At 41.7% G+C, this 13328-nt stretch overlaps 4 protein-coding genes across 4 annotated transcripts in view; 2 read left to right on the top strand and 2 right to left on the bottom strand.

The window, feature by feature from the left end:
* The window catches only part of LOC118410129 (eukaryotic translation initiation factor 2 subunit 1-like), a gene marked incomplete in the record, with an annotated part of 7324 nt that extends 4964 nt beyond the window's left edge, over window positions 1–2360 (bottom strand). The window contains 6 exon segments of the mRNA XM_035811654.1: window positions 37–51; window positions 316–458; window positions 716–795; window positions 1172–1282; window positions 1686–1829; window positions 2255–2360. Coding sequence (XP_035667547.1) covers window positions 37–51; window positions 316–458; window positions 716–795; window positions 1172–1282; window positions 1686–1812 — 476 coding nt within the window.
* Window positions 2361–3171: 811 nt separating this feature from the next.
* On the top strand, window positions 3172–4989 carry LOC118410132 (UPF0696 protein C11orf68 homolog). The gene is made up of 2 exons (XM_035811657.1): window positions 3172–3439; window positions 3752–4989. The coding sequence occupies exons 1-2, from the start codon at window positions 3209–3211 to the stop codon at window positions 4289–4291; spliced, it is 771 nt and encodes a 256-aa protein (XP_035667550.1). The 5' UTR covers window positions 3172–3208; the 3' UTR covers window positions 4292–4989.
* Window positions 4990–5598: 609 nt separating this feature from the next.
* On the bottom strand, window positions 5599–8798 carry LOC118410117 (peroxisomal membrane protein PEX13-like). The gene is made up of 4 exons (XM_035811629.1): window positions 8569–8798; window positions 7033–7766; window positions 6718–6843; window positions 5599–6411 (listed from the first exon to the last, which is right to left on the bottom strand). Exons 1-4 carry the CDS (start codon window positions 8643–8645, stop codon window positions 5951–5953), a joined length of 1398 nt encoding a protein of 465 aa, XP_035667522.1. The 5' UTR covers window positions 8646–8798; the 3' UTR covers window positions 5599–5950.
* A 293-nt stretch (window positions 8799–9091) lies between these two features.
* On the top strand, window positions 9092–13245 carry LOC118410118 (reticulon-4-interacting protein 1 homolog, mitochondrial-like; the record flags this gene model as incomplete). Its single annotated transcript, XM_035811630.1, is given in 5 exon segments — window positions 9092–9320; window positions 11008–11171; window positions 11559–11714; window positions 12128–12220; window positions 13049–13245. Coding segments are annotated over 5 exon segments (707 nt in total), but the record flags the coding sequence as incomplete, so codon positions are not given.
* Between the last annotated feature and the right edge of the window lie 83 nt (window positions 13246–13328).

The raw sequence follows: 13328 nt of genomic DNA, 5'->3' as shown, positions 1-13328 counted from the left end.
CTACATACATACAGAGATGTGTTAGGAACTACGAACAGGACCTGGGGCTCACTACATACATACAGAAATGTATTAGGAACTACCAACAGGGACTTGTCCGGGACTTGGAGCTAACTACACACATACAGACATTGTTGGAACTAGCAACAGGGACTTGTCCAGTGCTGGGGGGCTTACTACACATAAAATACTTGTTAGGGATTAATAACAGAGACTATTCCCCAAAAAAACCTCAATCAAATTATTTCAGCAGAAATCTGTCCTGCAATGACATCAGTAGCCCTACTAATCATGCAGACTGTTCCATGTACTTACGAGACAGCCTTCTTGAACATCTCATAAGCACTCCCAGGTTTTTCATCATCAAAGGCCCAGGCCGTGCGCACGTACAGATCCTCCAGCTGCTCATCGTGCTGGTACTCCAGCAGGTGTGCCACATGCCGCAGGATACTGTTCACCTGCACGGGGATACCAAAAGTCAGAATATGCTCACCTATCACTACTGATTCATGCTGCAAACAATAAAACTTGGTGAATGAGGCTGCTTATAGCAGGAATATTATCAGTAGTAATGCCAACCTGTAATATTTGCAGCTTAAACAAACAGACATAATCAAAAAGTGGAGAAACCACTACCTTTTTGTTTCCTTTCTTCCAAATGGTTGACTCACCATAACACTCATGTAGAAACATCTATAACTGAGAGGTAACTTACAGCCTTAGCCTTGGCAAACTTTTCTTCACACTGAGCCATCTCCTCTTGGGACACTCTTCTCTTGGACAAATCAATGTATCCTGCAGCAGGCAGACATGGTTATACAGGTCATTGGAGCATATTGTGAAGCTTTTCTTCAACAAATGTCAAGGAACAAAATTATACATAAAGAAGTTGTAAGGCATTTATTGCACAAAAGAAATAAATGCACACTACTCACTGCTGATTCTAAGTAGCCAGCTTTGCTTTCCTGCTTTTATCACAGATGTATATCCAAAAAGTATGATGATTGATGAACAAAGAAGCAAGATATTCCCATTCTTATTCTTAAGTTTGAGAAATATAACTTGTTAATGCCACTGAAGAGTAACCACAGTCGCACACAATGTCAGTACCAAAATTTGGGCCTGATCATTAAAAAAAAAGACTGATAAGGATTAGGAGGTTGTTGCCTACCCTTTTCCTCGTCCACTCTGATGACCACCACACACTCGTTACGACCCACTCGGATCAACTTGTTGATGGAACGGATACGTCGTCGGGACAATTCACTCAGCAGGATCATACCTACAAAATAGATGATACAATATGCAACTTAGAAAGACTAGCATGTAAACCTGCATTGGTTTGTTGTCCAAAAAAGATTGCTGTACAGATTGCTATTGGGTTGGAATTCCATTTGATCACTGACAAAGTAAAATCCTCTTTTGGTAATACTCAGGACAAAATATTTTCAAACAGAAAGAAAGTAGCACATAGGTATCAGACACAAGAAATAGTATGCTTCCTTCTGCAACAAAGAAGGGACTTAATGGGGAAAATGATGTTTACTTAATAATAGTTACATGTAATTACCTAGTGACTTAATATTTAGTATTAAAAGAAATTTCTTAGAAATAGAAATTAAGCAGTTAATTGCACCTACATGTACATATAATATAGTGAAGAAGGAAAGTGACAAGAGGCAGACCTTCAATATTGTTGTACTCCAGGAGGCTGACGTACGCCCCCATCTCTGCGATGGACCGAACATTCACCATGATAACTTCATCAACCTGGGGAAACCGCTTTGCGTAGAAGCGGCAGGATGGCGCCATCGTCACGATATCTCAATCTGCAAGATCAGCAAGATGGAAACAGAAGAATATTACACTCCATTACCACAAAGAAACGACATAACTATGGTTACACTATATTCCCATTATAAATATAATATCAGAAAGAATGATATGTTGGTTGGTGTAATAATTTTGAATGATTCGTGGGATGCAAAACTTCAATAATTTTAATCTTTTAGTCAGAGCACATATCTATGAATCGCAAAGTGATTATCGTGTAACCAATTCCTTTTTTTCAACCTCCTTGGTGTAACTGATGGACATATGGCATCTACATGATAATTTGTATAAATCAAGGATGGTGCCTTATGAAGTGTCACGTATTTGCCAGTTCTAAAATGATCCTAAGTACCCTAAAATGGCATTTTCGAATACTATTTTATATCAGGCTATGATTGAGGAGCATAAGGTCTATTCTCACCTTATGAATTCTTCTTACACAGACAAGAAACGACGGAAACTTTAGGAAATCTTGTCACACGTGTAGAAAACCCGATGTCTGATGCAAGGAAGTTGTGTGATGCATGGCGGGAAAATGGCATCATACACTATAAAACAGGGGTGAAAATAATTGTTTCCGTCTGCTGTTAGAAAAATATAGAAGAATATTTACCATATAAAGTGGAGTTAACTGTAGCAAAGGAATTATTTTTTCGGCCAATTAAGTAAATTGAATGCTTATTATTGTCTTATTCTGTCTAAATGGTGACTCTGCATTGTCACCTAAATTTTAGGGTGTGATATGCCTTTCACCCGGAAGTGATAATGTATGGGTCAGAGTTGACGCACGGGTCACGTCTCGGTCGTAAACAACAGCCCCTGTTGTGTATGTTTTCTGTGATTTTGGGCGGTTAAACAGCTGTGGCATCGGCTCTGTCAGTGTGTACAGGGTTTCCTAGAATCCACAGCAAACTCGGAAACTCCTGTAGGTAACTGTCATCGCTTTCTTTGGTCAATTTCAGACAAATTTGTACCCGCCTATGACTGTTAACGTTAGGTCAGCTGGGTGTAGTCCAACCGCTAACCACATAACGTAATGATATTATGATATTATTTCACACTCATATCTGTTTCCAGTTTATAAACAGTTCCTGTTAGATATTATATGGTTTCAGATATTCGGTAATAACATTGTTCCTCTGATGGGTGTACTTATTAATTATGAGAGTCATTAATCATCAACTGATGACTTTTGATTATTAAAAGCAGCATTATAAATAACAGCACAGAATCACTTCCATCAATTATCAACTAGCATCAGGAAATGGACAAATGCTTTATCTAACTTTTACCAAATCCCTCATACTTACTTTGTCCACATATTTATCCCAGTACACCCTGGTGGGGATCGTTCTACACTACAACAACAACAACTATGGAGGTAGATCCAGCAGACTATGGTTACCATGGCAACCATCATGGCCCCAGCCACAGTCAACAGCAGGGTGATCACTTCCATGGTTCCCATGGCGACGCGGAGAAGACTGCTGATGACTACGCTGCGGAGGCCATGGCTGCGGACCTGGACCAGTGGATCACGTTCGACGCTCGCATCAAGGATCTGTCTGACCTGGATCCTTGGTTGGATGAGTTTGCACCCTCCAAGGTGAAATGTCTCTAATTAGTGTGTTGAAAATAAATGTGGGCCTTTGATGACTGCAATTTGGTTTTTGATAGATTAGCAGTGGTTTGAAAATATTCTTCAACAAAGGTATTTATCACTGGATTAGACCTTCTCGGTCCTATTCACATAATATATTCACTGATATGCTAGCTTCAATCTCCACTTGTGATGACTTGGCTAAACACATCAGCTGCAAAACTATTTGCAAAGTGAGACTGGGTTTACATGTAGGACAACAGCTATGAAGTGTCTTGTGACTTGCACCTTACCCTTTGTCCCTGTGCTTGTATTCAGGTGATGAGGGAAGATGGTGTAGGTTGGATTTCGGTGCACGCTGAGTCATATGTGGACGACCCCCTACGCGATGTTGTGCACCTCCAGGAAGGCTGGGAGAACTTGAAGCACTCCGGCCGGGCCGTCACCTTGGAGACGATCACGTCCCTTGCACTGAACAACCACTGCACCTCGGGGAAGTGGCTGTTCCACGTAGAGAACGGCTTCAAAGTGGACTACGGATGGAGTGCTATAGCGAGGGGTGTGGTGGAAGGGAAGCTTGGCTCCTCGGCAAAAGTTAGTCCAGCTAGTAAAACTCCCGACGCCAACTTCAGGCACGTGGTGTGCGTGTACAACACAAATTTCAACAACAGAGATGAGGTGTGGCTGCTGGAGAATGCCATCCGTCGGGTGGGAATCAAGTGCCCCATGAGCTACAAGCCTGACGTCTACACTTGCCTCGGGATCTACCGCAAAAACAAGTGGGGTCTGAGGCCAACCATCTACCACAGTGATTTTGATGTCAGCAAGGGGTGTTCAGTTATTGCCCCTTGCTTCTAGGTGCTGGCTATGCCTAAGTTGTTATTGCTGTAAATTTTGATTTCTGATGTTGCACAAGGGGTATTCAGTTATTGCTCCCTGCTTCTAGGTGCTGGCTATGCCTAAGTTGTTTTTGCTGTAAATTTTGAATTTCTATGTTGCAAAGATTGTTCCAAAGATATTTTTACATTGACGGACGTATCTCCTCTAGTGAGTTGAATTTGATGTTTGCATGTCTTCTGTTTGTATTTGAATGAAAAAGGAGAATTTTTTGTATGGAAATTATTATCTATTGGATTTCATTTAAAAATGTTCTTCTTGAACAAAACTTGCTTACAGAAAAAAGGTTTCAGTTCTTTACCGTACCTAAGTGATATGAATATATTCGATGTACCAATATATAACAGTACCCAGCTATGTAGAGAAAACAGTAGTATTAGAGCATGGTATATAATACACTAAAAAATTAAACAAAGTCTCTTTAGGCCCAACACTGTGACAAACATTTACTCTGGCCTTTCTATGAAAGGTTGCCTACAGCATGTCTAGACTAGAGATGCTTTTTGTAGACAAAAGGTGTAACTGTATCAGGCAGCAAGTCATTACTAACTATAAAAGACTTGAAGTTGACTTTGAATTTTGCTTATGGAAGCAAATACTTTTGATCATGATAGTTTGATTCAAGATGTCTTGGAGTATTAAAGTTGTATATATTTTGTTCATGAAATAACAAGACACTGATATATTTTTCTTTGAAAGATACGTTGTTTGATGTGTGGATATACTTTAAGTGAAGTGTTTGCTGCTGTGATGACCATGTAGAAACATTAGTCCCTTATGATGAGTTAATAGTAGTACTAGTGACACAAGTGTTACAAGATACAGGTCCTCAAGAGCACTGACATCCTACAAATGTATGACAGGTTTTGCTCCAAGGGAGCAGCAGAAATTATATGGGATTCAATTTTATTGTACTTCATAGCAAATGGTATATGAAATTAAATCATACCAACATTTTTGAACAGAAGTTTTGTTTCCTTTGCCACTCTGTAGAGATAACAGCTGTGCTGCATGCTGTATTGCTGTAGATCTTAGTCTATGCCAGACCAAGGAGGTTATATGGCTAGACTCATCTTGATAAACACTAGAAATTGGCCAAAATACAGTGAAAAATATTCTGCTGAAGCAAACCCAACCTTCTAAAACAGGCTACCTCCTCTGACAAATTAGTCGTCCCATTTTACCAATTTCTACTACTAGCATTTCTGTAGCAGTAACATATGGCTGTGTAAGAACAATTCTTGATGATAACAGTTTGATCACATATGTTTAGTATATCTATTTCCACCTTTATTTGAGTGATTTGTTTTCTTTTTAGAGCACAACATCAGCAATTTGTATGTAGATGACTTTTGATGCATGTATATGTATTTGATTCAAACCAAATTCAGAATGATGTCCTTTCTAATAATTAGTTTTCAAACAAAGAAGCAAATAGTCAATGATATGAATTTGGAGTAATACCTAATGACAGGAATTGCAACAGGTGGTATAAATCTAATCAATTACATGTATTCACGTAACTTCTGTACATCGATTTAAACCTTCAATAGATCAAAGAAATGCCATGTTTAATCAAGTACGCAATACTACTTGCCTAAAGTATCCTGTATACCAGTCCTACACTTCATCTTTCTTACTGTTACTTTTTGTTGTTGTTTTTTCTGGGACAGGACTGCTCTGTGGTGGTGCTGTAGGCACGTCTTTCTCAAAGGCTGTATCAAAGTCCTTCAGGCTGCTGGCACTAGAACTGCCCGCCTCCTGTTCCACTGTTCTGAAACTTTTGTCAAAAGACATTAAGTCATCGGGAAGGCTGGCACTGTGCTGGACACTCCTGCTGCTGGGTGCCATGTCCTGTACCATCTGGAAGGTGTCGTCCAACGTCTCCTGGTCCTGCCCTGGTCCTGCTGCTGCCTGTGCCTGTGTCTGTTCCAGCGGTTGCTGTTGTTGTTGCTGCTCCTGGAGGACATGTTTCCTGCCCCTCCTCTTTCCCATGATGGTGATGTAGTTGGCAGGGACAAGGCCTGATGACTGGCCGTCCAGACTGGCCAGCAGCCACCCACGTACCTTAGGCTGCAGATCTGTGGGGTTAACACTATCTTTATTACTACCAATACTGAAGAAAAAATGTGGTAGACTGTCACTGAAATTATCTCTGTCTTCAAAACATCAGATAAAGAAATCATCAGGGTAATGATAGTATTTTACCCCTTCCTTACAATATCTTAAGTAGTCTCTTTTTATCTTCTACAAAGGAAATTCTTATGACTGGGATGTTGAAGGCATTTTACCAGAAAATCAGAAAATAATTCCAAAGTGATGTAACCAACTCATAGAGGAAATTTCAATATGACTGCCAATCCATATGTACCAAGCCAATGACCCACCTTTGGGTGCAAAGTTGAGCATGTCACCAGCACGGAAGGACAGCTCCTCCTCACTCTCAGCCTCAAAGTCATACTCAGCCCTGCCCACCACATGGTCATCATTCCCATTGGCCCACTCGGTCTCAGCTGAAAGGAAAAAAATACAAAAATTCACACCTCAAGCATCTGCTGCAACCGTGAAGAAAGAAAATAAATAATGGAATTCATTTCAGAAGGATAAAACCAAGATGATAGTGATAAAACAGCAATTAAGTGAGTCAGATTATAAGACACGTACACACACAGACATACAAATGCACACACATGTGATTTTACCTGGCTTGGCCACATCAGCCACAGAGCTGAGGAGTCTCCAGATGAGCCATGGTCCTCCCACTGCCACAGCAAGGAACAGCATGATGGGCCAGGACTTGGGCCTGCCCTTCCCATCCTCCTCTAGTGATGAAGCCTGTGCCTCGGTGGTTGCCGAGCTCCAGGCCGCCTCAGCCTCGGCACTCACCTTCCTGCCCAGCAGCACCAGCAGTTTGTTGTACAGGTAACGCAAAGTTCTCACCACGGCAAAGGCGGAGAAGATCTGTGCAAAGTGTGTCTTCATGCGGCTGAAGTGGTCGGCGACTCCCAGCACGGCCCTGAAGGAGTTGTACACGGCATAGAAGGTGGACTCCAGCATCATGGACACCGAGCCGAATGCAGACACAATACTCTCAATAGACTGGAATGCCTGCCTGCTGCTCTCCTCAGCTGCTTGAACAAACCTGCTTGGACTCTGGCCATTGTTTGTACTGCCATATCTGTTCATTCCGTACCCACCACCGTACATACTGTTTCCATACATTCCTCCTCCATACATGCCGCCCCCATATATGCCACCTCCGCCGTACATGCCCCCATATCCACCATAGCTTCCTCCTCCATACATAGGGCTGTATCTGTTCAGAGCTGAGCTAGGCTGCTGCCTGGAGGGTCGGGGAGGTGGGCGGGGCGGGGCACGGGTTGGTCCACCATTGGCGGATGGGCCGGTAGGTCTGCTGATTGGTGCTGATCCAGGTCTAGGCAGGACAGAGAAGCCAATTAATTGTATCACATCACTTGCATACATGTATGTGTACATGTATTTATATTCAACACAATCAACTTCTACTCAACACCTATCCCCACAAGTGATAAACTATGGTATTGCATCTGAAGAGATGCATTTGCAATCTGCAACTCAATGTAATTGGGCAGCCTGACTACTCTAAGCCAGAGAATGAATCATGAGGAGCTATGGGGCTAATTGCAAGGGTCTGGACTGGCTAACATTGGGAGCTAACTCAGGTGACCTCAATACAACAGTAAATTGCCCCTTGTGTGGCCATAGAACTGCAGGTTTTGAACCACTCACAAAGACCCCTTCTCTTTCTGATAAGTGTGGTGGGTTCTTAAACATGCTCAAGGTGTCACTATGTGGCTCTTCTCAAACACGGACCTCCGTTTAATATTCTATCCCCCAAAACTAGTGCATTTCAAGGAATAAACTGCAACTCATTCAAAACAACTTTTGGTGGTGGTGGCAAGAAGATAGGGGACGGACAGCTTTATGTCTGAGTGAATTTATACTGATAGAGTAGAGCGCATCGTTGCAACATCCACTATAAATAAAAGGACAACTAGTAGTACCTAACTAGCTACATGAACCAGTTAACTACATGTTTACCTGACTGGGAAACAGGTAACACTAACAGGTTTCGTAAGCCTCTACGTAGGCCACTCTGCTCGGTGTTGTTTAGGATCTGACATCCGTTTAACATGCTCAAAAATGTAGTCCATTGGGCCTTAGCCCATTTCAGTACATGGCCAAGGGTATGTTACCTTGTTCTGTCCTCTCCTGTAGCGCCTACACCGCCATTCCCAGCAGCTCTCTCCCAAGGTTTCAGTGGAGCAGCCATTTTGCTTCCAGTACTGTACTTTAAGCGGGATAAACCATTTATCCTGGGCAGGGTTGCAAATTGGTCGTTTGTGTCGATAGTACAGAATCTAACATAAAGTTAACGTCTTTGGAGACCTTGCTGACACTGTCTAAATAAGCTAGATGTGGGATTTTATTAAGATTCCTTTATTTTGTTAAGTCAGGAGCAAACATGGACAGTTTTATAATGTCAAACGGTTTATCCCTGGTCACTGACCGCCAGGTCATCAGGTGCGGAGTAACCATTAGAAACGGGGTAAAAGAAGTTGTTTGTAAGAATAAAACAATCCAAAATCCTAACTTAACAAGAAATAATTATTTTTGTGCAAATAATTTGTCATTGGTGTATTAGAAAGGTACAATGATTCTTACTTATTTATCATAACGTATTTATCATATGTGTGAAATAAATAGTTGTCGATGGGAAAATGGGATGGTCCAGTGACCCCCAAATCAAACTTTTTGGCGCTTTCGCGGAATTATGGAGGAAGTAATGGTAATAACTTCCTCCTTCCGCAGTTATTGCTGGAGTCGGTGCGTTCTTCTTTTGTGACAGCCATGGCAGAAGTGTCATTCTCAGAACTAGCGTCTTTTTTCACCGCTGTTTGGGAACATCTTACCTCTCCTGGGCAATTCTCTGTTGGGCAGTATGAGGGTAAATTTGATAACGGTTTACTGTGACCAACTTGCTGTGACATAATGCTCATAAATGTGTTGTATGTGTGTATTTTAACTTTTGCAAAGGAGGTCTTAATTGTTTTAGCATCATTATTTGTTACTGACTGTAGAGTTTGTTGAAGTGCTCCTTTTCCTATGAATGTAAGCATATCTTTTTATAATATAGGAGGGTCTGCATGGGGGGTTCTTGGTAACGCTTAACGGTGAATTCAGGAGGCCCGGTAACGCTTAACGGTGAATTCAGGAGGCCCGGTAACGCTTAACGGTAAATTCAGGAGGCCCGGTAACGCTTAACGGTAAATTCAGAATGACAAAGCATAACATTAATGACGTGCATTCCTATTCATACAACGCTAGAGTAGTTATATCAATGGGTGAAAATACATTGTGAGAAGCAAAAGGTGCCCAGAACCCGGAGGAATGACAAGGACAATGTCCATGACATCAGTAAATTGACGGAGGCAGAGTTCCCGGTCCGCCACAGAGACGGCGGCAGCAAAGTTTTTATGGGGGGGGGGTGTGGATTGAACTATTGTTTCAGCACATGGAGCGCCGAGGGCGCGACGCATTCCAGGGGGGGGGGGATGTTGGGTTAAAAGACCCTCTTAAATGCTATTTCCTGCATTTCCTGCCGACCGACTAAGCTAGGCTGATTTTGACATTTTCATCAAATTACACAAGATTGTACTCGTAGCGTTGGCTTCCACCCCCAGAGCCCCGACATATTTTTCCAAATTCGAGCTCGGAAGGCACGAGGCGTTGCAATATAAGTCCGGGAAAATTTTAAAATCTGCACCGTCTGAAACGCCATTTACTGCATTTTGAAGGACAGATTTTGCTGTAAGACGAGGCTAAATTAAATGACATTTTATTAGAGAGAAAGGTTGTTTTTGTGTGAAAACCCACGCCCCTAACATATTTTCGCCATGTCGTCGTGAGCGCCAAAGGCGCAAGCCGTTTCAATGGAGGTCTGGAGAAACCTCATTTTTTGCATTCTAGGAGAACTTTTTGCCCGAAACTTACCTATGTTTGACACTGAAATATGTATGAGTGATAAAGTTTTGAGGGCGACGCTTCCGCAACATATTTTACCATGTTCAGAGCCGAAGGCCAGGAGGCTCGGAGAAATTTTGAAATCTGGACCCTTTGAAACGCCATTTCCTGCATTTTCAGGGGTTCTATCTGGCATTTGACCTCCTTGTCATAATATAACGGGTTAACGAAGAATTTCTTGGTACCGGTTAACGGTGAATTCGGGATAACAAATAACGATTAACGTTGAAATAAAACGACCAGTAACGCTTCACGAAGAATATACCAATAACGATTAACGTTGAATTAGAGCGGGTCGGTAACGATTAACGGTGAATTAAAATGGCTCGTAACGCTTAACGGAAAAAGGCATGCAGACCCTCATATAGCCTGGAATCCTTGTAAAATAGTTTCGGAAGCTGGATTCCAGGATAACTAGCTATCTTTTCCCATCTGCATGCCAGAAGTTTTAGGGATCCAAATCTATCCAGTAATGCGGCGCAGTATATACTAGTAGTCTTAGCTGTATTGTGTTCAAATCCTTACAATCACCTTCAGTTAGAACTAACGTTTATGTTATTGATGGCCTATTATTATTGATTTTTGCAATTTAATCTCATTGATTTTTGCAGTTGACAAACAGCAAGTTTTTCTGGGAGCCAGTGTAGCAGTCACTACCACTCTGCTGGCAGTGTGCGTGCAACTATGGAGGCGCAAAGCCAGGGCAGTGGAGCCGCATCCAACTACAGGAAGGAAAATGAAGGCTGTTGTGTTCACTTCGTATGGAGGTCCTGAGGTTAGTGTGACCTTAAGGGAAGGATTCGTCAAAACTCTGTAACGCTACCCCCTTATCAGCCATATTTTCCTCCTTTACTAGTTACAATTTATAGGAGTCTGCCTTTTACGTATTCTGATGGAATATCATTATCGGTTCTGTTCTGGGCCTTGTAGAGGTGATATTGAAATCAGAAAAAAATCCCAACCTGCATATTATGTAGAAATGTTCAAGATCACTGTCCTAATATGACATGGCCTTCAAACTTGGCAATACATTTGGTTCTAAGGTGTTTCTGATGACATCTTGACTGGTTGTTACATCCTGCTACTAGTACTCAAACTTCACTTCCTTATGTTAGCGCACAGATTCAATAAAATGGTGATGTTCCCCTCTCACTATTCCCAGGTGATGACAGTGGATGAGGACTACCCTGTTCCTGCACCTCCAGCTGAAGATAATGTTCTGATCAGGGTAAAGGCTGCATCTATCAATGTGCTGGACCTCAGGATACGGGAGGGCTACATGAATGCTCTGTACAGGTCCAGTCGCAGGAAGACTAAGGTAGATAGCCTGAAGGGTAGTTTCATAGACTTCCCTTTAATTTTTCTGCTTGTCATTTCAAGGTGTCAGTAAAAAAGCCATGACTGGCTTTAGGCAGCAAGCATATATTGATACTACCAGTAGGTATTTTGGATACATTTGATCATTTTAATACATAAACAACCTTAACATTCAAGACAATCCCAACACCCCCCGTTTGGCCAACAGTTAATCTTATTGTGCTTAAGTAAATGGTACTTTGGTACCCCTCTAGGGCTTAACAATCAACTAAAGATTAGATAGATTATGCATATACATTGTACCTCAATAGCTGGTATCTTTCATACATTTGACTCCTTTACCTTTAAATATGTGTTTAGATACAGAAATTTGTGTTTTGATAGTACTAACTCAGCACATGTTTTTCGTCTTAGCTTCCACTGTTCCCTATCATGGTGGGGAGGGATTTTTCTGGAATAGTTGAGGATGTTGGGTCAAAGGTTGCCAAGTTCAAGCCAGGAGATGAGGTAAGGCTATTTTATGTGATGTAGCACAAAATTAACTAACAGGGTCATTTTATCTTTTTAATGAAAAAAAAAGTCAATACATGTATATATAATCTTCATTTCAGGCTTTCTTACCTCAGTTATCAGTGAGTAGTAACATGCAGTGCCAGTGATACTTCTGAAATAAAAAAAATATGGCACAGGAGTCTGGCACAGGAGGGATGAAAGGCGCTAAAACAGTAACACACAGGAATAAACCTAATTGTAGTAAATGCTGTATAGCATATATGCATTTTCTTGTTCTCCAGTACATGCAGGGCTCGAAATTCATTTTTCAGATTAGGTGCACTGGTGCGCTCAGCTTAAAAAATTGGGTGCACCAAAAAAATTTTGGGTGCACCACTTAAATTTAAGTAATAACCTAATAGTAAATCTTAGTTACAGGCTATCAAATCCTTAAACAAGTACCATGACAAACATTTTTATTATCTTTCTAATCTAACACTTAGATGTCAAGAATATGATGTATACTAGTATACTTTGATATCTTTACATACATGTGTCAAAAAATATTTGGGTGCACCCTGTGCACCCACAGAAAATAATTGGGTGCACAGTTCCAATTTTGGGTGCACCTGGGTGCACATGCACCCAGTATTTCGAGCCCTGACATGTATGTCTCAACATCCTATTTCATAAGTTATGATATATGGTGTGCATGCAGAAGTTAGTTTCATCACAACTGTATTGTGTAAGACAGGTTAGAATGCTGTAACAGTTATGTTACTTGTTTTTTTTATCATAGAGGATCACAGAGTACTAGTAGGTATTGCACATGTGTTACACCAGGTGTGGGGAGCACTAGGACTGGATCACAGCTACGGCAGCCTTGCTGAGTACACCATCTGTAAGGAAGCCGCCCTGTCTCACAAGCCGACCAACCTGACATTTGTAGAGGCTGCTTCCTTCCCTCATGTGGCGCTGACGTCCTGGGGTGCCCTGGTGACGTCTGCTGGCATGAACAAGGAAACTACAGCGGGCAAGAGGTAGGGAAGTGCTGAAGTGGTACCGAAATTAGTCGTGTAGATTGAAAGATTCCTTTATTGGAACAGTAGGTCTTCAGCATCTA

This window comes from Branchiostoma floridae, chromosome 2 (genome assembly GCF_000003815.2).
Source record: "Branchiostoma floridae strain S238N-H82 chromosome 2, Bfl_VNyyK, whole genome shotgun sequence".
Classification (NCBI taxonomy): domain Eukaryota; kingdom Metazoa; phylum Chordata; class Leptocardii; order Amphioxiformes; family Branchiostomatidae; genus Branchiostoma; species Branchiostoma floridae.
The sequence above is the reverse complement of the archived record's forward strand: the minus strand, read 5'-3'. Positions and strand labels throughout refer to the sequence as shown.